Genomic DNA, 24,141 nt, shown 5'->3' on the forward strand with positions numbered 1-24,141 from the left:
AAAGATTTACGATTGGTGATGTGCTTGAAACCCCTTGTCCATCTCCACATGAAGATACTAGTATTTGAGGAACACCAGGTAAGATAATAACTTTTTTTAAATAAAATACTCACCATTTTAATCATTTAATCCAGTAGGATTTAATTACACTGTTTCGGACTCTCGTTTTTTTTTACCATATTATTTCATATAAGTCCATGGCTTCCCAAGAACAGCAGCATTTCTTCAATTTAATTCTTGTAACACATTTGACATTATTGTGATGACAGCAGTGCAACAGTCCGGCTGCAATTATTTTATATATATATATATATATATATATATAATTTCAAATCAGAGTGTTTTTTTTATTGTGAGAGTAATAAAGATATAGACAGATGAATTATTGCTAGTAGAGATAGAAATAAAAAACAATATCATTTCTAAACTTTTATTTTTTCTTGACAACATTTGCATGATGTATTCACATAAAAAAACAGCAATGCATTCTTTGCAACTTATTTTAGAATATATAAGATTATGGCTCTCTAACGCTTTGGCCCAAAGTTAAACAAACGCCTCACATTTAAACAGTACACAGATGTCTATTTCTGTTTCATGAATACAAATTTATCATCATTAAGCAGTTCTGCAGGATATGCTTATAATTTTTAGATCACAGAATTACATCACCTACATCTAACTAACTACAGTAATAAGCAGCATGTTACAAAATAAACAGACACAATAGATGCCCTCAGACCCTTTGTAAATTAGTGTTATAAACTAAAGTCTGTAGTATTAAGTAGGGTAACCATTAAATAAAATAGCAGTCATAGAAAAATAAAAAAAAAACAGCTTTTAGTCAGATTAAAACAAACATGCAGTAGGAAGAGATCTTAAAACTGTATTACCATTCTGCATAGTGCTCCAAGTTAATGTAAATTATAGAATTTATAGTGGCACTGCAAAAATAAATTCTAAGTACAAAATGGAAGTGCAGGCAAAATAGGCATTACATTGGTACACCAAACACGCCAACCATTTCAATCATTAGTATAAATTAAAGCAACATCTTAAAAAATAAGGACACTCCATTTATGTAAATATATCTAGTGTGCATTTTGATTTTCATAACAGATATGCACACATTCCCATACCTTTGCATTTGATAAGTATGTTTAATATAATGCAAATATAGATGAAAAACTTAATCAAAAAGACCACCCATGTGGAATTATTTTTTTAGTAGATAAATATGCAAAATAGGCCCTTGGGTCTATTTTGAACTTTTAAACACTAATGATGGTAGTAAATAATATGTCTGAGCAACAGTTATATGCATTTTGTGTTTAAACTCTTTTCAAACTCTGCACTGTGGGGAGTTAGAATTACCAGAAATATCAGTGGCTGATAATTGAAAGAAAAGAGTTGATACTACTAAACCTACTATAATCACTGACCTTGAACACACTGGAGTGAAAACGCATCTTTGTAGGCAGAATTATGGAGTATGGACCATGACAATTTCTGTCAGCTACTCTGGATGGAGAGAAGAATTGCTTGTATCACTTTTCATATACTATATTATGGCTATTACAGCCACTGCATGAAATTACAAACAAATAAATAATATAAATAATAAATCCTTTCTAGCAAAAAAATGTTTTGGGTATACTAACTATAACAAAAAAAAAAAGGTAGATAAATTGGCAAGCTAATATAAAAAAAACCTTCACATACAGACCAATATATTTATATGTGTATGGCACATAAAAGTGTTACTTGGTGAACTATACAGTGAAGACATAAATCACCTCATACATGCTTATCTCAAGTTTATGCTCAGTTGAGCAGCGACATGTGATGTCACTGTTGGTAAATTTGAAATCCAAATATCTCCTACCTGATCCTAAATGAGAATAGCAAGTTTAGATAACTGCAAAATCATTGTTACGGTTCTCATATTTCAATTTAGGTCAATGTAGTTGAATTGCTAAAATCTCAGGATTAAAAGGGGGTTTTCCACTTTAACATGAGTTACACTAAATCCTCTCTCTTCCCAATAATGGTACTTTAGTTGGGGCCATCCACCAGGTATACTCCACTTCCTCTATTTAGTAATTGGCAGTTGCATATAGCCAGGACCTCTATGGTGCTGCTTAGCTCTTGGCAGCAAGAGAGATCCAATGCAACGTTGCTAATTAAAAGCTATAGAGCAGTTGTGTTGGATCTCTCCTGCTGCCAAGTGCTATTAGTGGGAAGGGAATAAGTAAAGTATCTCTAATGGTAGCCACTGAATTGGAGAGGATATACATTTGAGCAATTTGTCTCACAAATGTACTCTTGTATGCACACAATTTGTAAAAATTAAAATATGATTTTATTTAAAACTAATAAAAACTGGCCATGTATGGTAGTAAAGAGCTAAAATAGACACCATATAGAGACTGGAGCGATAAATGAATTGGCTGAGCACATATATCATCATAGATCACAGCCGGATTGCCAGAGAAAAGCTTCAGTCTCAGCACACTGTCAAATCATCATGGACAAAACTGCAGATCACGGGCAGATCAAAATCGCATGAGGTAATTTCTCTTGATGTATAGGATTGTGAGGACACTGAAATAATAACGCGATTCCCATTATTTGTATTTTTACGCATAATTTTTAATTTACCATCATGTATCCAATGCTGTTACACATGCTTAACATTTAATCTGCTGATTACTCCCAGAATAGATATATGTTGTATTACTTGCAGAATGCAGTCAGGTGATATAGTTTGAATCTCCGTTAATGCATATTGAGGTATAGATCTGCGATATGCAGAGAAGGTAAACTATCTTTACAGTTTAGGAATTGGATTCATATATTGCCTGTTTGCACATAGGTACTGATTTCTCGTTTTATTTGTTTATTTTTAGTTGAGAGAACGAGATCTGTACTCAGCCATTTCAATTATCGCTCCAGTCTCCATATTGCTGTTTACCACCATACATGGCCAGTTTTTATTAGTTTTAAATAAAATCACATTTTATTACAGATTGTGTGCATACAAGAGTATATTTGTGAGACAAAATGGTTTACTGACATCTGTAGACTTTAAATTGTGTGTTGGGAAAATTTTGTGTTTTTTATATGGTTGTTGTCTTGAGAAGAGGGGGTGCTCTAGGTTCCAAGCAGCACACTAAATTCCTTTTATTCTGGGTAGTGCACTAATAAGATTTTTTTTTTTGTTATTTGAGCCACTTATATAAAATATTCAAACACTCATATACACCAACACCTGCTTGGATCATCAGCTTGGATATTTTAGAAATGTCCAAGTTAGATCTTACCATAACATTACAAAGTCCAAAAGCAGAGTTGAGAGGTAAAGGACCGTACTGCTATAGTGAGTAACCTTCACAAATTAGGACACCTTAAACCACTTGCTATGGTTTTCAGAATCTACATGATGAACGTACCTGATGAGCTGATATTTTATACAATATCTTCTGCTGGGCATCTGTTGAGTTTTATGTGTATGGACGGGTTATGTCTACTTGACAATGAGGGTCTAATTGGTTCAGCATGATATGCTGCAATCACTGCCTTTCATTGAGCAATTTGAATCTCCCGATACTCCCAATAATTTTCATAACTTGTCTCCACTTGCGGTGGTAGCATTAAACTCCACTGACTATGCTAAGTACTGAAGCACTTTGTGACTCATCTCCCAATATTGTTGATGTTATGTATCAGACAATAGCACTTACTGTACAAGTGTTTAATATTATTTATTAACAATGTTAAAGAATTGTACATTTATATGGATCATTTATGATGAACCTGACGAGTTGTTTGAAACAGAAGATAGAAAAATAATTACTAGGCAAATATGTGTGCAGTTGCAAAAATAATATATTATATAGTTATGTTTGCAGTGCCAGAATTTCCAGCAACCATATACACCTATGCTAAAATGTATTAGATACATATACGTTATATTTTAAGTCATGAGGGAGTGAGTATATAGAGAGTGGTTTAGTAAAGCAGCTGGAGTAAATATACTTCAATAATAATTATAGGAGCAGTAAAGAGGTAGAACTTTACCCAGCTTTGTGAATGCTTTACTTACTATAATATAAAGACTACAGTGACTATAACAATAAAGACACTTCTAGTTATTAAGTGTGTACTTATTGTGGGGTTTCAAGGATAGCAATGTGCAGTACTTACAAGTAATACGCAGGTAAGCTTAAGAGAAGGCGATATAAAGCAAAACTTGTCATAATAACAAGTAGAAAGTTTCAATTCATGGTGAAGCTTAAGTTTAATGTTTGTGCATCATGCAAACCTTTTGCAAACAAATGGTACTAAATATATTCTCTTTAAAGGTGGATATGTGTAAGGAACAATAATTTCTCATTTCACACTTCAGTAAATCTATATAATAGTGTAGAAATAAGGTAAACAGGAATTTGAATACAATAAGCAAGGAGTTGACATATGAACTGGGAACAGTAAAATGAGTAATTTAAAAAGCAATTATAAAGGCAGAAAAATTTGGCATTTTTAAATAAAAATTTAGAATTGTAATGTTCAGACAGAAAATAAAAGGCAGTATGACAAACAGACAGATGGCATCAAGTGAGTCATTCTATAAATAGTGCAGAACAAACAGGAAACTTAATGCATTGTATCTGTTGCCAAGACTAAAAAAAATATGATTTACAATAACCTTGGGCAACAAGGACCATTTGGTTTTGGGTAAATAAAATGGTCCTTTTTAGAAAGATAAGATATGTGGTACTCTAAATAAAACAAAACCGTAACCAGAGCATGACCAAAGTGAGACATTCACCATAGTTACATTACAAGCCAAACTTTCAAAAAGGCTGCCATTCAATGAGCCCTTTGTAATTATATTACTGCCTACATGTTCTTTAATTCTTGGCCTCCTCTTAATTTTCAAGTGTGTTTACCAATGACATACAATATGGAATTTGGATGTAAGCAAGCATTGTTTCGTACAATGGCAGATACAGTGTGGAAGAGGTCGAGTGTTGTTTATTTACGAGTGTACCTCTAAATATGGCACCTAAGAAAACCTTATTTAACTTTTAATATTTCTTCATACAAATACCCCTTCAGAAAGCATGCCATATTAACCTTTCTACTGCCTTTCTGACATGACTGTTGAAGAGCTTCCTTGGACACCATGTAGGTGACAGTCACTCAGTATGAATGTGTTCCGACATATTATTTTAAAAATATGGAACAAAGTGCACATAAAATTGAATCATGAGCTTCTTCTCTGATGGATCATTCCTGCCCAATATTTTACTCCTCATTATTTTTTTTAGTAGTGTGGTAAAACACTTGCCACCATGAATATTAATTAAAATGATGGAATTATACTTTCAGTATGTAGAAGAGGAGGTGCTGGTGTGCCAAGATAAGTTTAGTGAGTGAACGTAAGCATGTTTGTAAGTAATCTAAGTACCAAATAGAAGATTACCCTAGTGCTCGGTATCTGCCATAGAGTAATGTCTTATTTCCTATCATACAAGCTGCCATCTTAAAACCTGCTTTACATTCACAGACATTTTGATTTTCAGGGTATCAAACTTTGAAACAATCCGATCTAGACTGAAAGGAAACACAGACCTGCTTTCTTTGGGAGACTTGCAGAAACACATTGAAATTCTTACTGCAATATGATAAGTTAAGCTGACACTGGTGTCGGTGGAAAATATAATGCCAAGAGCAACAAATAACTGCAATTTTGAATGGAATAAAAATGCCAGTTGCCTACAGAACATCTCACACCACAAAAAACAGCACACTTTTAATTTAAGCTTTCCTTAAATAAACAATTTTGCAACTTACTGTAGTATTTACAAAGATCCACTATACAGAAAAAAGGTCCATTTATAAAACACATCTTTTGTTGCGCTGCATTGCACTTTGCATAAAAAGCCTTTGCTTCAAATATATATCAGCAAAAAAACATTACTAGTATAGAAGCTTGCTGACAGTATTCATGCAGTACCATGAGTATCTTAATAGAAACACAAGGACTCTGGCCCATTATATTTTAATTGGAGCCTGTGAGTGAATCAACCTGAGCATGTCTCATAGCTGTAACTGACATCTTAATTACTGATAATATGTAATTATTAACTTATTTATAATGAGCCTACATACTGCACAGCACTGTAAGATAATCTATTTGTCTTCATACACAAGAAGACACAGACAGGATGTTTTATAGCATTGTGGGCAAATTATATCCATGAAAACCTCTTTTAAGCCTGTAAAATAATATAATTTTTAACAGAATCAACATGGAAGCTGACACTCTCCATAGTAGACACCATAAGGTTCTGACAAATTGTGGTGGATAATTCACCTGTAGCTCAAACATTCTATTTGCTTTGCAATGAAAGGAAGCAAGAGTACAGTTCATGAAACCAGTATAACAAGACAATGATCCTTTTTAATGGATGGTGGTGTACAACCCCCTCTAGCACTAAAAGGTGTATAAAAGACTGTTTTAGATTATGGTTTTGTCTAGGTCAACTTTCACTGGTAGCGGTCCGGCTTCCTCACTCTCTTCAGTAGGACAGATGGTCACAGCAACAACAGGTGGCAGAGGAAAGGGGTCTGGTTTTTCCATATCTTCCAGATATTCCTTGTCTCCATTTATGCTCAGTGGCTATTAGGAAGCAATGATGGAAAAACATGACTTTAGTTTTCTTCCAAAATCAGCACTTTATACATATTTTTCATGTTTGCTTATAGATAGAAATATCTGTGTTTCACAACCATAACATTACATTAGATCTGATGTCTGTTGCACCCTACATGGTATTATGACTAACAATGGAACATGCACTTCTGTTATTGACACCTTTGTTAACTATTGATAAACAAAAATAACACATAATATGTGTTTTTTTTTAAGCTATTGGCCTTCTTTAGTATCACTTGATATGTTATGCATAGAGCTCTCATAATGTTGGGACAAAAATCTGGACACCCATGAGACAAATTTCACTTAAATAAATAAAAGGGTTTAATGGTTTTGCCTGTTTTGTTATTGCAATTGTGTTGATTTCATCAACTTTCTCAAGTTTTAGTTTTTTAATGATATTATGAATACACCTGTCACAATGCCATAACATAGCAGCCATGAGGCGAGATGCAGGCCCCCAGGGCTTAAGGCATATGGACACTTTGTGCTTTCCTATTTATTAACCTAGCAAACACAGTCATTATTGAGTTTGACCTGACACATAAGCAGAGATTTACTATTTAAATGCTGCCATTCATAGAGCGAATCAGCGGTCATGTTACAACTCAGTGCTTACGCTGCATGCAAGAAAACCATGCATAAGTGCAGAGTTCCCTAGACTAATTGATGCCATATGCCAATAACCTGCTCACTACTGTGCCCATCTGCAAACAGATGAGGTGGTATGGGGTGGACTGGGAAGTGGCGAAGATGTGGTTTTCCAAAACATTGATAGTAGTTCAGTAGCTTCTAGTTATGTCTCTGCCACAATAAATAAAATTTTGAATAAAAAAAATTAAAATGGCCGTTTCAAACTTTACAACATTATTATTACATTTGCGATACAATGTTAATATTAAGAATAATGGCCATAATGTTTCATATTAGAATCATTATACCACAAAATTTGTTACTGCACCTTTTTAATATTTATAATTGCCAATTATATTGAAGACTTTATATATAATTTAAGAGAAAATAGAGGTAATAATTATGAATCATGCGTCATAAAGCCAGAAATATAAATACCATAATTTTTCACATGTACTGAAGTATAGGTCAAGCATTATTTGGTGGTATACTATTACCCAAGCATCACAGCAGATATGAGAGCACTGTATAGTACCTGTGTCTTTATGTGTTGATCAGGAGCGGTGACCAAGCTAGCACAGCTGAGCCACAGCATCACCATAATAGACAGGAACAGACATGCAGCCAGAATCCAACGTGGTAGTCCTGAGCGTCTACAAGGATGAGTTCAAAAGAAAGATTTTTCAGTTTCTATTGATATATGTTATTAGTAAGTTATAGTCATTAATTATTCCAACACCATGGACAATCCATGCTGAAGGACTGTAATTTATGGTTGACACTCATATTATTAATATCATAATATTAATCAAAGATCAAAGGACATAGCATGTCCACTGACAAATAACTGGCTGTGGATATGGATGACTCCTATACACACCCATGCCTCAGCACACGTACCCCTACAACACACCACTTCACCTCCCGCTGTTCTGAGCATCAGTCCAGGCAGGATTATAGTTACCGCCTTACTGTCCAAACACCTCATTTTAGGATTTTGCTGAAGATATTCTTCACTGCACACTAACCCACTGCACAAAGCCTACATTTCCATCCTGTACTCACCAAGCACCAAGAAAGTTTACACTCTCCCACTCTGTATCTTATCTCCAACACTCTATGTAAGTGATCTTCGGTTCCAGTGCCTTCTACTTTCTTTGAGATCCCTTGTGCCTCTTTTCAGCCGTAAGTAGGTCAAAGCAGTCACCAAAACTGATAGCCCAATAATGAAAACAAGGCTACCCTACTTTCTATAAGCCACCTGGAAGCAGTGTGTTTTTCCTTAGTAAGCCATGAGTAGGGTTCTCCACAGCCAATGTCCCTCTGTTAATTTAGCCCACACATTTGGCTTACTCAGGTCAGTCCCCATGCATCATCTATGAGTAGGCTAAAGCCACAGCCTAAGCCATTAGCGCAATGCCAGGCCTTAATCATGGTTGACCAGCGGAAGATACACACTGCCTGCCAATGGTTATGTCACCAGTAAGATAGCCCTGCAGCTGGTGTCTGAATTTAGTCTACAACTTTGGCCAATTTGAGCATGTTACAGGGGATGGGGCTCTCCTGCTGGTTGCTCAGAGGGAGATACACACTGCCTCCTGATGGTGTAGTGCAACAAGTAGAGTTGTTACAATTGGGGAGGGTTTCCAGGGAAAATATGCTACACATCGACCCGTTCACTTTTCAGTTCATATTATAATAACACAAAAAATATTAACTTCTAATTCTAGAAACTTTTTAAAGAGTGCTCCAGGTGCCTTTTATAAAGGACCATATTAAAACAGCATATTGTTTAATACATTATCTAAAGATCTGCTGAGCATTGTCATGTTAGAATTGAAAAATGACAGATTAACCTTAATGCATGGGAACAGTTTAAAAAAAAAGTATTTTTACTCTTTACTCCCACAGGATGTGTGCATAGTTGTGAACTGTCCTCATTTTTCAGGGACAGTCCTAGGTTTTAGAGTTTCCTCCCTGGAAATGTCACTATGCAAAGTAAACTCGCTACTATGTTACTATGTGGTATTGTAGTCAATGTTCTTAGCTCAGTTTTGTCTGCACCTCATAAGGGTGTGAGCAAAAATGAGTTAAGTTTTCATTAAAGTACTTGCAGGTAATATGTGCAGTAACATAGTCACAAAGTTACTACAGAACCTCATGGCTAACTGAATTGGCCACATAGAAAGATCTGTGTGTATGTGCATTTGTGAGATTTTTCAATGACAAAATTGCTTCTCTTCTTACTTGGACATACAACCCAGAATATCATGCTCTGACTGTGGGGTTTCCATATGGGGTAACTTGTGTTTCACTTTGGACTCCTTTCCTGAACTCTTCTCAATTTTGTCTCGTAAACCTATAAAATGAATATTGATGAAATAACACAAATACTGTAATAAAATACATTTGGTACCTAAGTTTCAGATTGCAAATAATACTATCAGGCAGGAAGTTATATAAATGCAGTCAATGTAGGTAGGTCAGACTTGTTTAAATCAGTAATCATATGCACATATTTAGGTTTACAACATAGACACAAACTTTACATGTGTGTAGATTGCACTAGACCAGTTTCATATTTTTGGGTTGTAGCGACATAAATAGCTGTTTATTTATTATTGTGGCCATATTAATTTTATATATATTCTTTGATTAAAATCCTCCAGTTCTCCTGAATGTATACACAAAATGGGCCTGATTCATTAGTGCATACAAAACAAACGTATTGTGTGCTGTTTTAAAACCACACATAAATCGGCATTACACATGTCCGTATTCAACAAGCAGCGGATATAAAGATATGTCTGTTATTTAATACGGGTCTAGCTGCTCTCTGCTCTAACAGACAATACACTGTTGGATATGTCCAATAAAATATGTGGAATATAAAGTCCCAAAAGAACATACGGAAGAAAAGACAAAAAAAAACAATTATTGTCACCTGTAAATAACATAGTCATTAATGACAAACATTAAAATACATTTACTAGGATGGTCTGAATGTCTACTGTACATAAAGTGCATTTTTACACTTGCTTTTGATTGCAAACACATGTTCTAGCATGCATACGCAATCTTTATCACTAGTAATCGGCACTTACACCCGACCTGTAGGTGATGCAAGTTATACTACAGAAAAACATGTACCTTTGAGGTGCCCAAACTTGAATCGAGCACTGCTGTGTGCATTTGAGCTTGGCACACCCTTACTGTACATTGACTACGTGCATAACCCCAGTCCTCTCCTCATTCTGCCCATTAAATCATAGGCTATTATAATGTTCTTTTGCGCTCGAAGATGAATTAGACATTTCTGGTGTATAGTCCAGTTCTGGACATGCGCAGAGCAGTTTTACACAAAATACGGCACATATCGCATGTACCTTCCTTAATGAATCAGGCCCTATATGTTTTAACCATTTACAATTTTCACTATTACAATGTCTCTTACATAAAGCTACAATGTAACTTTTTTAATCTTTAAGCAGGATAGCTTAACTTTACATATGCCCCAATGCATTTGTAAGTTGATTTTTATTTAAAATATAGAAACATGATTTATTTACAATAAGGATAAAGAGAAAATAGGTCTCCTAATGAAGAGGCAAGAGGTCATTGAAAAGTTTTTGCCATCTAACTAGACATTCTTTTCCTTCCTTTAATTTTAAATGTGTATTTATGTACTCTATGTTCCTATACACAGTTCTCCAGACCCAAATTTATTACATTTGTGAAACTGTTGCAAGAAGGAGCTGAGCTGTCTTCATATTGTGCTGGCATAGCTAAGTATAGGCATGCAGAGGACAATAAAAACTGACTCTTAATTATCTGTACAATTAATGACTTGTTATGCCACAATTTACAAAAAAACAGGACAAAATAAGTCACATGCAGGGTTGTTATTACAGATGTTGCAAGCATCAAGTGATCTTTTAAACACTTAGGGGTGTATTTAGTTTGTGGCGGTTCCGTAGAACCACCGATTCCTGAAGCTTTGAAGACATTTTCTTCAAATGCCAATTTAATTAAAGACAAAACCCGATGGGCTAGTAAAATTTCCGTTTAAAAAAAATTAAATATACCGCTGAGTGGTTCTTTTACTATTGCATAGCCCATACAGTATGATTTCCTAAAATGTATTGCTATAGTTAAACTCCAAATCATTGATACATTTTACTTGCAATACCATGGCTAACTGCCTTGCTTTCTGTTTAATTATTGTTACTATACAAGGTCACGGTGAGCACTGCAATTTACACTGACTGACAGATGCTGGCAATAATAATTAACACAGTTAATTCATCTTAAGTTAATGGATTGGCAGCATCTTTGGTTTGAACAGAGGTAACAGTCGGTCACTTGCAGAAAAAAACAAAAAACTTGCAGCTACATAGTGGAGACTTGAAAGTGCTTGACTCTCAAACACAGATACCACAATGTGTAATGAAAATAATTTAAAAAAAAAATATTCTTCCTCAAATCCTAAACCAGCCCCAGGGCTAGAATGCAAGGACTGATATTCACTGTAAAGGAGTGACCATGAACATGAGGTTCCCAAGCTACTTTGAAGACCAGCCCCAGGTTAGTTAGCAGAGAGCTAGTGTCCTTAAGGGAAGGAATGGGGATGCAAAATACAGCCTCAGCCCCTCTTACAGTCCACAAGACCCATACTAAAAAGGTAGGGCTCTTGCCAACCTCCTCTGGGCTATGGGACCTTGGGAAATTAACACAATTGGTCTCCCTGGGAGTGAAATTTACCAAGACTGAAAAAAAAATGAAATAAATAAATACACTTCACTAATAACCAAAAACCATCATTTAACACTTACCACTAACGCAAACTAAAATCTTTCCTACCTTCCTACCTTCTTATGTAGTTCAAATAAAAAACCAAAACAACAAGCAAACAACTAGGAAAAATCCCAAACAAGCCCACCTCACTACAAGCTGCCACCACAAAATGATCAAAGATGGAATTCTCTGCGACCCCTCTTTATCGGCAGCCAGTCACAAGTTACCAATTATTATTATTATTATTATCATTCTTTATTTGTTAGGCGCCACAAGGTTTCCGTGTCGCTGTACACAGTACAAACAGTCGACTATACAGGGTGAAACAGTACAAAACAATAAACAAAAATACCAATACTTCAGAAAATCCTGGCTGGCTGATGCAAAAAACGGAGCAGAAGAACAGGTAGGGAGATATGAGGGAAGAGGGCCCTGCTCAAGTGAGCTTACATCCTAAGGGAGGAAAAACGGAACAGGCACAGGGGGAGCCAGATGAGGCAAGGGGGAGAGCATGTTGAGAGCGAGTGGAGGGGTTATGTGGATGGTTGGTATGCTTTAAGGAAGAGGTGGGTTTTCAGCGCACATTTGAAGGAGCACAGAGTAGGAGAGAGGCGGATGGAACGAGGGAGGTCATTCCAGAGAAATGATTCTGTAGGGGAAGGGGAGCCAGTGTAAGGCAAGGCAGAGAGGGGAGGCAGAGGAGGAGCGACGTGAGAGGAAGATGAGTCTTGCGGCCGCATTGAGTATAGAGCGGAGGGGGGAGAGACGGGAGTGGGGGAGGCCAGTGAGGAGGAGGTTACAGTAATCGAGGCGGGAGATGATGAGTGCATGGATGATAGTTTTGGTGGCATCCTGAGAGAGAAAAGTACGGATGCGGGCGATGTTGCGTAGCATTGTAACATGGTTTTGCCGTCTTCTTTATTTGTCGCCACGGTTTCCGGTCAGCCTTTACAGCTGTCAGCATTACCAGTGTGCCGGGAACGAGGGAGTTCATTCCAGTGTAGGGGGGCAGTACGGGAAAAGTCTTGGATTCTGGAGTGGGAAGAGGTGATAAGAGTTGAGGAGAGGCGACGATCATTGGCTGAGCGCAGAGAGCGGGCAGGAGTGTGAATGGAGAGGAGGTTAGAGATGTAGGGGTCAGTAGAGTGGGAGAGAGCATTGTAGGTGGTTGTGAGGAGTTTGAAAAGGATTCTGTAGGGGAAGGGGAGCCAGTGTAAGGCCAGGCAGAGAGGGGAGGCAGAGGAGGAGCGACGTGAGAGAAAGATGAGTCTCGCAGCCGCATTGAGTATAGAGCGGAGGGGGGAGAGATGGGAGTGGGGGAGGCCAGTGAGGAGGAGGTTACAATAATCGAGGCGGGAGATGATGAGTGAGTGGATGATAGTCTTAGTGGCATACTGAGAGAGAAAGGGACGGATGCGGACGATATTGCGTAGTTGAAAGCGACAGGCTTGGGCAAGGGCATGAATATGGGGGCAAAAGAGAGAGAGGAGTCGAGGGTGACACCCAGGCAGCGTATTTGGGTAAGAGAGGAGATGGTGGTGTTGTTGACGACTATGGAGAGGTCATGGTGGGATGGGAGTCTGGACGGAGGAAAGACAATGAGTTCCGTTTTAGAGATATTGATTTTGAGAAAACGCTCAGACATCTAGGAGGAGATGGCGGAGAGGCAGTCAGATACACGAGAGAGGAGGGTGGAAGAAAGATCAGGAGGCCGAAAGAGAGAAGAGTTTGCAGCAGGAGGGGGTGGTCCACGGTGTCAAAGGCTGCGGAGAGGTCAAGGAGGATTAGCAGGGAGAAGTGACCCTTGGATTTGGCCGATAGGAGGTCATTAGTAACCTTGGCCAGTGCAGTTTCGGTGGAGTGAAAAGGACGGTAGCCGGATTGGAAGGGGTCAAGGAGGGAAAAGACCAAGAGGTGTCTGGCGAGGCAGCTGCAGACAATCCGCTCAAGTAATTTGGAGGCACAGGGGAGCAGTGAGATGGGGCGATAATTAGCAAGAGAGGTGGGGTCAAGATTGTTTTTTTTAAGGATAGGAGAGATAAGAGCGTGTTTAAAAGAGGAGGGGGGACTACACCGGAGGAGAGTGATAAGTTGAAGAGGTGAGCAAAGTAAGAGCAGACAGTGGGAGAAAGAGAGCGAAGGAGGTGGGAGGGGATGGGATCGAGAGGACAGGTAGAGGGAGGAGAAGAAAGAATGAGGGAGCGAACTTCTTCCCCTGTTGTGAGCCAAAAGGAGCACCAGAGTTGATTGTTGGCGGGAGGTGAGGCGATGAGGGTGGCGGGAGAAGGGGAGAAGGAGATGTTCAGTCTGATGGCCTCAATTTTGGAAGAGAAAAAGGTGGCAAAGTCAGAAGCGGAGAGGGAGGGGGGACCGGAGGGGGAGAGAGGAGGGAGTTGAAGGTGGCAAAGAGGCGGCGGGGGTTGGAGGACTGAGAAGAAATGAAGGACTTGAAGAAGGATTGTTTAGCGAGGGAGGGCGGAGCAGAAAGAGGAGAGAATGAATTTAAAGTGAAGGAAGTCAGCCAAGAACGAGATTTCCTCCAGAGGCGTTCAGCAGTTCGAGAGCACCTTTGGAGGAAGCAGGTAAGTTTGGAGTGCCAGGGTTGAGGAATAAGGCGACGTCTGCGGATAGTGGATGCCGGGGCAACAGCATCAAGGGCAGTAGTGAGGGAGAGGTTGTAAAGAGAGGACGCCTGGTCAGGACAGGCCAGGGATGGAAGAGGTGATAGTAGAGTTTCAAGAGAGGAGGAGAAAGAGGAAGGGTCAATAGCATCAAGGTTGCGCCTAGTGAGGGTGGCTTTAGGCGAGGCAGGAGTAGGGGAGGAGGACAGAGTGAAGGAGATGAGATGGTGGTCAGAGAGTGGGAAGGGAGAGTTGGAGAAGTCAGAGAGATCACAGAGATGAGAGAAGACAATGTGAGAAAACATTGGTAACTTGTGATTGGCTGGTGGTAAATGGGAGTCCCAGTTGGTTGGTGGTAAATGGGAGTCCCAGTTACTCTTGGTCATTGTCATTTTACAGTTGGCATTCATCATGAAGGGTTTGGTTTCTTTTTTGGCAGATTTGCAGGAATTACTTTGTTAACTGTAATTTGCAAATTCACAAATGTGCTTCTTATTAATGTGACATGTGTACTACAATTCTTTGACAGAAAATGAATTGCAGAGAATTTCATTATTAAGCTTTGGGAAACATGCTTGACATAATGCAACGTGCTCCATTAATGAGTCTATGAGCGTTGCATATATAAAATGTTGTTTTAAATATTAGTTTAATGTTTGTTACTGTATGTCTAGATTTTGTTTGAGAAAATAATCACTGTGGCACAGAAGTAAGAGCACAGTGTCCACAATGAGAACTGAAGCAGTTCTACATACAGTATACTGAGCCAGTATCTTGTTACGAAGGCAGATCTCATATTCTAAAATATTGTATGACATCACTACGCACCTCATTTTTTTCATATTTTAGAATATGCATTGCCCAATTTTCTAGAAGTCTGTTCCAGATGCTAGTTAGGAAAAAGGGGGTGAATGCAAACAACAGGGGACACGGAATATAATCTACACAGGGGCCAGGGATCCAAAATCTACACCACTGACGAAGTGGTAGAATTTGTACAATTAAGGATTACAGCACAACACATTGCTAACTGTGAGGAAGTTCCTACATCCTTGATTACTATACGCAATTCAATCATTGCATTTATTTTTACAATATTCAGGGGCTTGCTAAGTCAACAGTAACCCAAAAAAGGGACGTCTTAGTGAACAGGATTCCTCTGCCTTCCTTTTACTGAAAGAAGTTACTGATATACCATAGTTTATTGAGTTACAGAAATACATAGCACAATATTGATTTTATTAATGTTTTAAACGGTGTCCACTTGTTAAAAAACAAAGGATTATCTGGCAATAGATAATAGTGAAAAGTATAATTTCCTATACCTGTATGTGGCTTCAGGGTGTTAAAATGGGAGGAAAGCCAAGTCTTATCAGTGACCTCTGATCTTGGAGCTTGAAGCTCTAGCACTGGGTACTCTACCTCTGGCTGAGACTGAAAGATAAATAAATGAAGATTTGTTCACTTAATGAATCAATAATTAAAATAAATGAAAATATCATATGTTATGAGTAAAGCAGAAATGTATCAGGTACAGGTTGTGTCCTCAAGTCCAAACAAAACCAGTTACAGTCCGGTAGCTGCACTATAGCTTTGGCTCAACTACCATTATCCCTGTAAATAAGCATTTTTTGGGAGTACTATTAAATTCCTTTTTAGAACCTAATTCAAGAGATAGCATGGCTGGCATTGACAACACCCATGGGTGTTCACATGGGTGGCATTGACAACACCACTGTGTACCTAAAACAGCAACATTGAAAAAAGCACTGCCAGATCTTAAGAGTCATTGGAATACCCACTGAATTAAAAGAACATGCTATTCTGCATTTTAACTTAACATACTCATTAGAGGTACAACTGACAGGAGTTATTTTATATTATTTTAACTGTTTTCTGCAGGGAGGGAAAATGGTTGCTGTGCAGCTCATGTGCACCCGTGATTCTGTTTTTTCAATTCTGTTCCTGTTTTATGCTTCCTTGTTATTCATCTTGTATTCATGTTTTAGACAAAGCATACTTTATCTATCCTATCAACATTGAGTACAGCTACTTGTTCATGAAATATGCCCATCAGTCATCATTTCTAAAGGACCTGAGGTTACGGGTCAGTATTCTAACAAAATTGAAATCAAAATTAAACTCAATCTTGAGTTTTAGTTGGATTGCCTCTTTTAATCCGCAATCCCAGCAAGGTTTCTTTCTTTAAATAGTACATCAAGTACATTTTAAGCATGCTTTTTTCTTAGATGTCCTCCTACAAATCATTATCTCCTTTTAGAAATCTCTCTGGAGGCGAGATCCGTATGGCTGCCAGTCACACACATACATGCACACAAACTCACATCAGAATTTTACTGAGGGTCTAAGGAACTTTAAGTTAATGTATTTTTACTTTTATTTTTGTAACAATAGGTAGGAACTTATTTTGTGCAAAAGGATGTCAGACATAATTTTAAATCATACATTCTAATAAAGCAAAGGGCATGATTAGGGTTTTGATTAACTCATATACCACATATTTTATTTTTTAATTATATAATATTTTTTTAATTGTTTTACCCAAATAGATTACATAGTGATAGGAGGGTCCAACTTTGGTAATTGTAATAAAACATTTTTTCAATCTGTTCATTAAATATTTTAGGTTTCAATTCATATACTCTGTGAGGAGTTTGTATGTTCTCCCCGTGTTTGCGTGGGTTTCCTCTGGGTGCTTCGGTTTCCTCCCACACTCCAAAAACATACTGGCAGGTTAATTGGCTGCTAACAAATTGACCCTAGTCTGTGTGTGTGTGTGTGTGTGTGTGTGTGTGTTAGGGAATTAAGACTGTAAGCCCCAATGGGGCAGGGACTGATGTGAGTTTTTGCCTTACTTTCTTTAATGAATCAGGGCTAATATTATTGAGGTAAGAAAATGTTGACCATGAATAAAGAGTACAATAAAGAATGACAATACAGAATCTATATTCAGATACACATACATTGTTCCAGAAAACTAAACTTTATTAAATAATTTATAGTTGGGGGTCTATTTATTAAGCAGTGAAGAGCCAAAATACCAGCGTAAACACCGACAAAAGGCATTCAATTGCATTTTGCTGTTTAAGAAAGGGTTAACACTGCAGAAATCAGAGATTTCTCTGGCCTTAGCCCCATTAACATAGCTTACCACTGTCCGCATAGATCTCTATGCGGACAGCAGCACCTAGTCAATTTCTTAAGCTGCGGAAAGCTTTGGTGTTACTTCTCTTTTCGAATGGGATCCAGCTAAAGCCTCTCTAGTTTTCATAAAGGTTATATTGACATCACCCCCTACGATTCACTGGGAAGCTCAAAGAAGACAGCTTATCATCCCATAAATTGCCTTCCAAGATATTCCCGTTTCAAATTTGCCTTGCAAAGCCGCCAAAAAGCCATTTGCAAAAAGCGCTGCTTAATACATTTACCCCTTAGTACTCTCCTCTCTTCCTCCAGTTGCCTCTTTTCCCTTCTGCTGCCACCCTCCCAAATTTCCTTTACTTTTAGCTCCCTTTCTATTGCTTATTTTTGTGTCTATAAAGTAACTTCAATAAATGATATTTAAAAGAAAAAAAAAAAAAGAAAAAAATTACAGTGGTGTTTTATTATGCATCGCTATAATTTGTTGATATGCATATCGATTATACTGGCACAGTATTAATAAATAGACCCCTTTGTATATTGTAACCATAGCAGCAGCTTCAGCTAGTATGACCTATACACTTGTGCTCTATATGTATGTGGTGTATACATTTTTTTTTATCATGGCTGTTTTTTTAATACATTCTTTGTTTTATTACACTGAAGAATTACAATGAATAAGCAATAGCATATGAATTACATATCAATAGTTACATTTTGTCTTTTCTTGAAATAAAAAAGGATAAAAAAATGAACTCCCCCCCCCAAAAAACCACCGGTACATATAATAATACAGGATAAGTTCCCGAGGTGAGGCGAGTAACAGGGGAAAGAAAAGGGAGAGGAAGAGACAGAGATAATTATTTAAAAGTTTTATAATTATTTAAAAGTTTATTTGGAAACTGAAATATTAGAATTTGTAAGAAGCCAGGAACCAGGATCAATGAGGAACCTCCCTTTGTAGTTTTATAAAACCATGGCTATTGTAATGCAATTGATCAAAGAAGATTGGTTTCTCTGTTGAACCCTAGCGGCCCAGTGTGTTTACTCATTTTAATAGCATTGAACTGGTGCACTACAATGTAACTAATGTAACTAATATGGTATATATAGAATAGAATTTTGCTTTGTACACTTAATTTAAGAAGTGAGCAGAGTTTCTCTTTATGTATATAATTTGCATTCAGATGCAAACTATACTGGTAATAAAATTTAATGAATAATGGTTTCATAAACTTTGGAAGGTCAAGTATTGTTGCAACTTAAATAAAATCCAATGAATTCAATTTTTTAGTGACAGACTTTAGGGTGCAAAACTGGACCATTGCCAGGGACCATAAGTCACACAGTGGCTGGCTGATTCTACCACTACACACTATTCACCCATTCGTTCCCTTGGTTTATCACCTGTTGATAGTTGGCTGAGATCCTCTGAACTCTGATAGGCTGCTGCAGTTCAGTTTAGGGCAGGAAATGGCAGCTGCGGGACTTGGCAATAGGAAACTTTTTTCTGCTAGGAAGGGGTAAGGAGAGTGGGTGAAGAGACCAGTGAGATTCAGAAAGTACACACCAAATATGGCTCTGTATATTAGATTTTGCACAGATATTGCTAAACGCAGGATGATGGCAGACAAGCTGAAAAAGAATAGACTAGGCAAGCAGCTGCAGCGTTTAATAAATGCATTTCTTTTAGCTGAAAAACTCTGGTATAAGCATTCTTTTACCATTTTTTTTTTGGAAGGAAGAGTATATTGAACAGATGATGACATCCATTTACAGCATACATTTAAATATGCATCCATTGCTTTCAACCCAGACTTACCTGGAACACCACCACTTTCCCATCATCAGACTGAAGATAGAAAGTCCAGGTAGAAGATATGAAGCTCTGAGCTGAGCTGACAATGTCACTGCAGAAGCCAGATATCAAGTCAAACATGGAAAAAGAAGAGGGAAGTCTGAGGTCCAGCATCTAAAATTGTATAAAAAAAGACATAATCAGATAAAGGTTATTATCTTAATTTATTACAAAGAAACCTATACATGGACATTAAAAATATAGAAGGACTCACCCATGTGAGTTTGCAGACCTACAAGTGATATATCAAAAAGCTATGATTATTTTTTCAGAAGATTACAAAAAATACCTTGAGGGTGATAAACATATACAGTCATGGCCAAATATTTTGGGAATGACACAAATAATATTTTTTCACAGTCTGCTGCCTTATGATGGCAATTTGCATATACTCCAGAATGTCATGAAGAGTGACCAGATGAATTACAATTAATTTCAGTCATTCTTTGCCATGAAAATGAACTTTATCCCCAAAACAACATTTCCACTGCATGTAAGCCCTGTCACAAAAGGACCAGCTGACATCAGGTCAGTGATTCTCTTGTTGACATAGGTGAGAGTGTTGACGAGGACAAGGCTGGAGATCACTTTGTCATACTGATTGAGTTAGAATAACAGACTGGAAGCTTTAAAAGGAGGGTGGTGCTTGAAATCATTGTTCTTCCTCTGTAAACCATGGCTATCTGCAAGGAAACATGGGCAGTCGTCATTGCTTTGCACAAAAAGGGCTTCACAGGCAAGGATATTGTTGCTAGTAAGATTGCACCTAAATCAACCATTTATCAAATCATAAAGAACTTCAAGGAGAGAAGTTCAATAGTTGTGAAGAAGGCTTCAGTGCACCCAAGAACATCCAGCAAGTGCCAGGACCGTCTCCTAAAGTTGATTCAGCTGCGGGACCAGGACACCACCAGTGCAGAGCTTGCTCAGGAATGGCAGTAGGCAGGTGTGAGTGCATCTGCATGCACAGTGAGGCAAAGACTTTTGGAGAATGGCATGGTGTCAAGAAGGCCAGCAAAGAAGCCACTTCTCTCCAGGAAAAACATCAGGGACAGACTGATATTCTGCAAAAGGTACAGGTATTGGACTGCTGAAGACTGGGGTAAAGTAATTTTCTCTAATGAATCCCCTTTCAGATTGTTTGGGGCATCTGGAAAAACGCTTGTCCGGACAAGGAAAGGTGAGCGCTACCATCAGTACTGTGTCATGCCAACAGTAAAGCATCCTGAGACCTTTTATTCATGTGTGGGGTTGCTTCTCAGCCAAGGGAGTGGGCTCACTCACAATTGTGCCTAAGAACACAGCCATGAATAAAGAATAGTACCATAATATCCTCCAAGAGCAACTTTTCTCAACCATCCAAGAACAGTTTGGTGATGAACAATGCCTTTTCCAGCATGATGTAGCACCTTGCCATAAGGCAAAATTGATAACTAAGTGGCTTGAGGATCAAAACATCAATATTTTGGGTCTATGGCCAGGAAACTCCCCAGACCTTAATCACATTGAGAACTTGTGGTTCATCCTCAAGAGGCGAGTGAAAAAACAAAAACCCACAAATTCTGACAAACTCCAAGCATTGATCAGGCAAGAATGGGCAGCCATCAGTCAGTATGTGGCCCAGAAGTTGATTGACAGCATGCCAGGATGAATTGCAGAGGATTTCAAAAAGAATTGTCAACACTGCAAATATTGACTCTTTGCATAAACTTAATTTAATTGTCAATAAAAGCCTTTGGCATTTATGAAATGCTTGAAATTTTACTTCAGTATACCATAGCAACATCTGACAAAAAGGTCTAAAAACACTGAAGCAGCAAACTTTGTGAAAACCAATACTTGTGTCATTCTCAAAACTTTTGACCAGGACCGTACAAGGAAAACTTTTTTCAACATAATTGTTATACCTATCCATGTGTCCAACTGTATGACCAAGGGAAGGAAGCAGAACAAATAGTCCAGGAGGCAACACAGATTCAAAGTGACATTTTTGTTGGCCTTCTATCTTCAGATGACAGAAGTAAAAACATTTCATGCATACTGCACATTCCAACTGTTAGTTGTAGTTACTCACACTAAACCTTCTGGGTTAAATTGTCACAATGCAGGAATGACTAAAGGACAGCATAAGAGTGTTTGCTGCGGTGCTAATGCCCTAGAGACTCTCTTCATCTGGAATGTATACAATGACAATAAAAATTATTCACCCCTTTGGCATTTTTCAAATTTAATTTTCTTACATTATGGAATCAAAATGGATTTCTTTGGTAATTCTTAATACCTAACATTGATGCAATGTACTAAGTTTTTATTTGTAACGAAAATCTAGAGGTCTTTTTTCTTTGATATTATAAACATCAACTGATTGCATAAGTAATTGCCATCATTGTTTCTCTAAAATTAAAGTTATACATACACATATGTGTGTGTGTGTGTGTGTGTGTATGTATGTATATGTGTGTATATATATGTGTGTGTATATATATATATATATATATATATATATATATATATATATAATGTCCTGACCAAACCTTGTTCCCATCCCATGGAAATGGTATGGGAAGGGTGTGAAGTTGGTAAGTCAATCATACAAAAGAAGTGGTATTTCAAAAATGCTTCAAAACCCAATGGCATGTAAATATTGGGGGGCCTCTAATTTATGCATATTAATTCCAAATCCTGATGAAACATCAAATATATCCAAGAGTTTAAATAAAGAGTGGAGTACAGGTGAAAAAATAGTAAAATGCGTAAAAGTAGGTTTGCCAGTGCCATCACAATACCAATCACTAATAGAGTTATCAAATAATTTCTTAACACTTGAAACATTGTAATGTTACAAGAATAAGAAATGTGACCTTCCAAGGGTTCAATAAATAAGAAAAGGAGAGTAAACAGCAATAGTTGGTGCCACAGAGAATTAAGAAACCCATCAAACACATTCAAGCTTTAATTGGAAAGCCAAAAGTTTATAGAAAACAAAATAAAAACTGTCAATTTATTCTTTAAAACGTCTTAGGGACATCGAAAGGTAAGAGCATAGACAGTTTAGGATTTAATTTAGCCCACCAAATAAGAAGAAAGAACACATAATATCATATGCCTGGCTGGCTGGCTGGAGTGAACCCCCTTTGGTCTTATGCACTATGGCTTGTCAGGAGGGGAGAGACACAGTTGGAGAGTATCTTGATATATATCTTGAAATCTGTGTTAACCAAAAATATTCATCTGTAACTCAGTTGTTTGGATCCTTCCATATGAATCAGTATTATCTGGGCTTCTAGAGATCAGCTGGCAGATTTTTGCTCTTTAGAAAAGCGTCAAAGATTTGCTGGAGATATGGGACCAGCAGTATCCCATACCTTTTGTAAAAGTGAAAAAAAATCAGAGAATCCACTCAATTGCTTTCTCACAGTAAGAGGGGGATTCTATGGGTATCTGGCTCTAATCTCTCTAATAGCCTGGAAAATGTATGTATGACCATTTAATAATGTAATTTATGTATATTACCATCAACCAAGTCCTCACAAAGATAATTCTGATTTCACTTACAAAATATATTCCTTATTTCCTTTATGTAACACCCCCTCTGGTGTTGTTGTTCACACCTCCCAGTGACTGAGTGTGTGGCCTAGCACTAGGACCCAGACTAGACCAGTGGTAGTCAGTATATCGATGCTGACTACCCTGACAACACTTACCCCTACATGATGACACCGAAGGGCTCCTTGCCGACGAGGATCGATGACGACTGTTGTGAGAAGCCCGATGAAGCAACAATCCGGTGCGACTTGATGATGTCACTTACATCCACAACGCTGTTGTAGCTGCTAAGGGGTGCGCTCATGTAGAATGTACAACGCTTTGTAAAGTACATTCTACATGGGCGCATGCTTACATTACTCCCTTAACAGCAGCGATAACCGCGTTGTCGGATTAATCAGCATCATTATACCTCACCCCACCCGAGGAGACACACTGAGAATGTTGCTTAGCAATGTTAGGCTGATATGAGCTGAGTGGATCAGAACCAGACAGAGAGAGAGAAAGAGCCAAGGACCCAGGACAGAGGGGAGAAGGTCCTGGGAATCCCCTTGTAATCTGGGGAGCTGGTCCATCGCCTGCTGCCATTAGGGGCCATAGTACAACATCACAGATAGAATACTAGTGATGTGGGGAAGATTTCAGGGATAATTTGCCTCAGAAAGTGACATGATGATAGAAAAGAGCAGCACACAGGGAGTGTCTGTCAGCATCCAACTGAGAGATAATACCCTTGCAGAGCACAGGAGAGATATTACCCCCGCAAAGAATGGCAGAGAGATAATAGCCCTGCAGAGAACGGG

At 38.0% G+C, this 24,141-nt stretch overlaps 1 protein-coding gene across 1 annotated transcript in view; it reads right to left on the reverse strand.

Annotated features, from left to right (window-relative positions):
* Window positions 1-416: 416 nt before the first annotated feature.
* Window positions 417-24,141, reverse strand: part of TMEM59L (transmembrane protein 59 like) — a 115,994-nt gene continuing 92,269 nt past the window's right edge. The window contains exons 4-8 of the mRNA XM_075205212.1: window positions 19,757-19,906; window positions 16,098-16,206; window positions 9,605-9,716; window positions 7,893-8,010; window positions 417-6,688 (exon numbers count right to left, since the gene is read on the reverse strand). Coding sequence (XP_075061313.1) covers window positions 6,527-6,688; window positions 7,893-8,010; window positions 9,605-9,716; window positions 16,098-16,206; window positions 19,757-19,906 — 651 coding nt within the window. The 3' untranslated portion in view covers window positions 417-6,526. The remainder of the gene's footprint in view (window positions 6,689-7,892; window positions 8,011-9,604; window positions 9,717-16,097; window positions 16,207-19,756; window positions 19,907-24,141) is intronic.

Source organism: Mixophyes fleayi, chromosome 1, assembly GCF_038048845.1.
Source record: "Mixophyes fleayi isolate aMixFle1 chromosome 1, aMixFle1.hap1, whole genome shotgun sequence".
NCBI classification, from domain to species: domain Eukaryota; kingdom Metazoa; phylum Chordata; class Amphibia; order Anura; family Limnodynastidae; genus Mixophyes; species Mixophyes fleayi.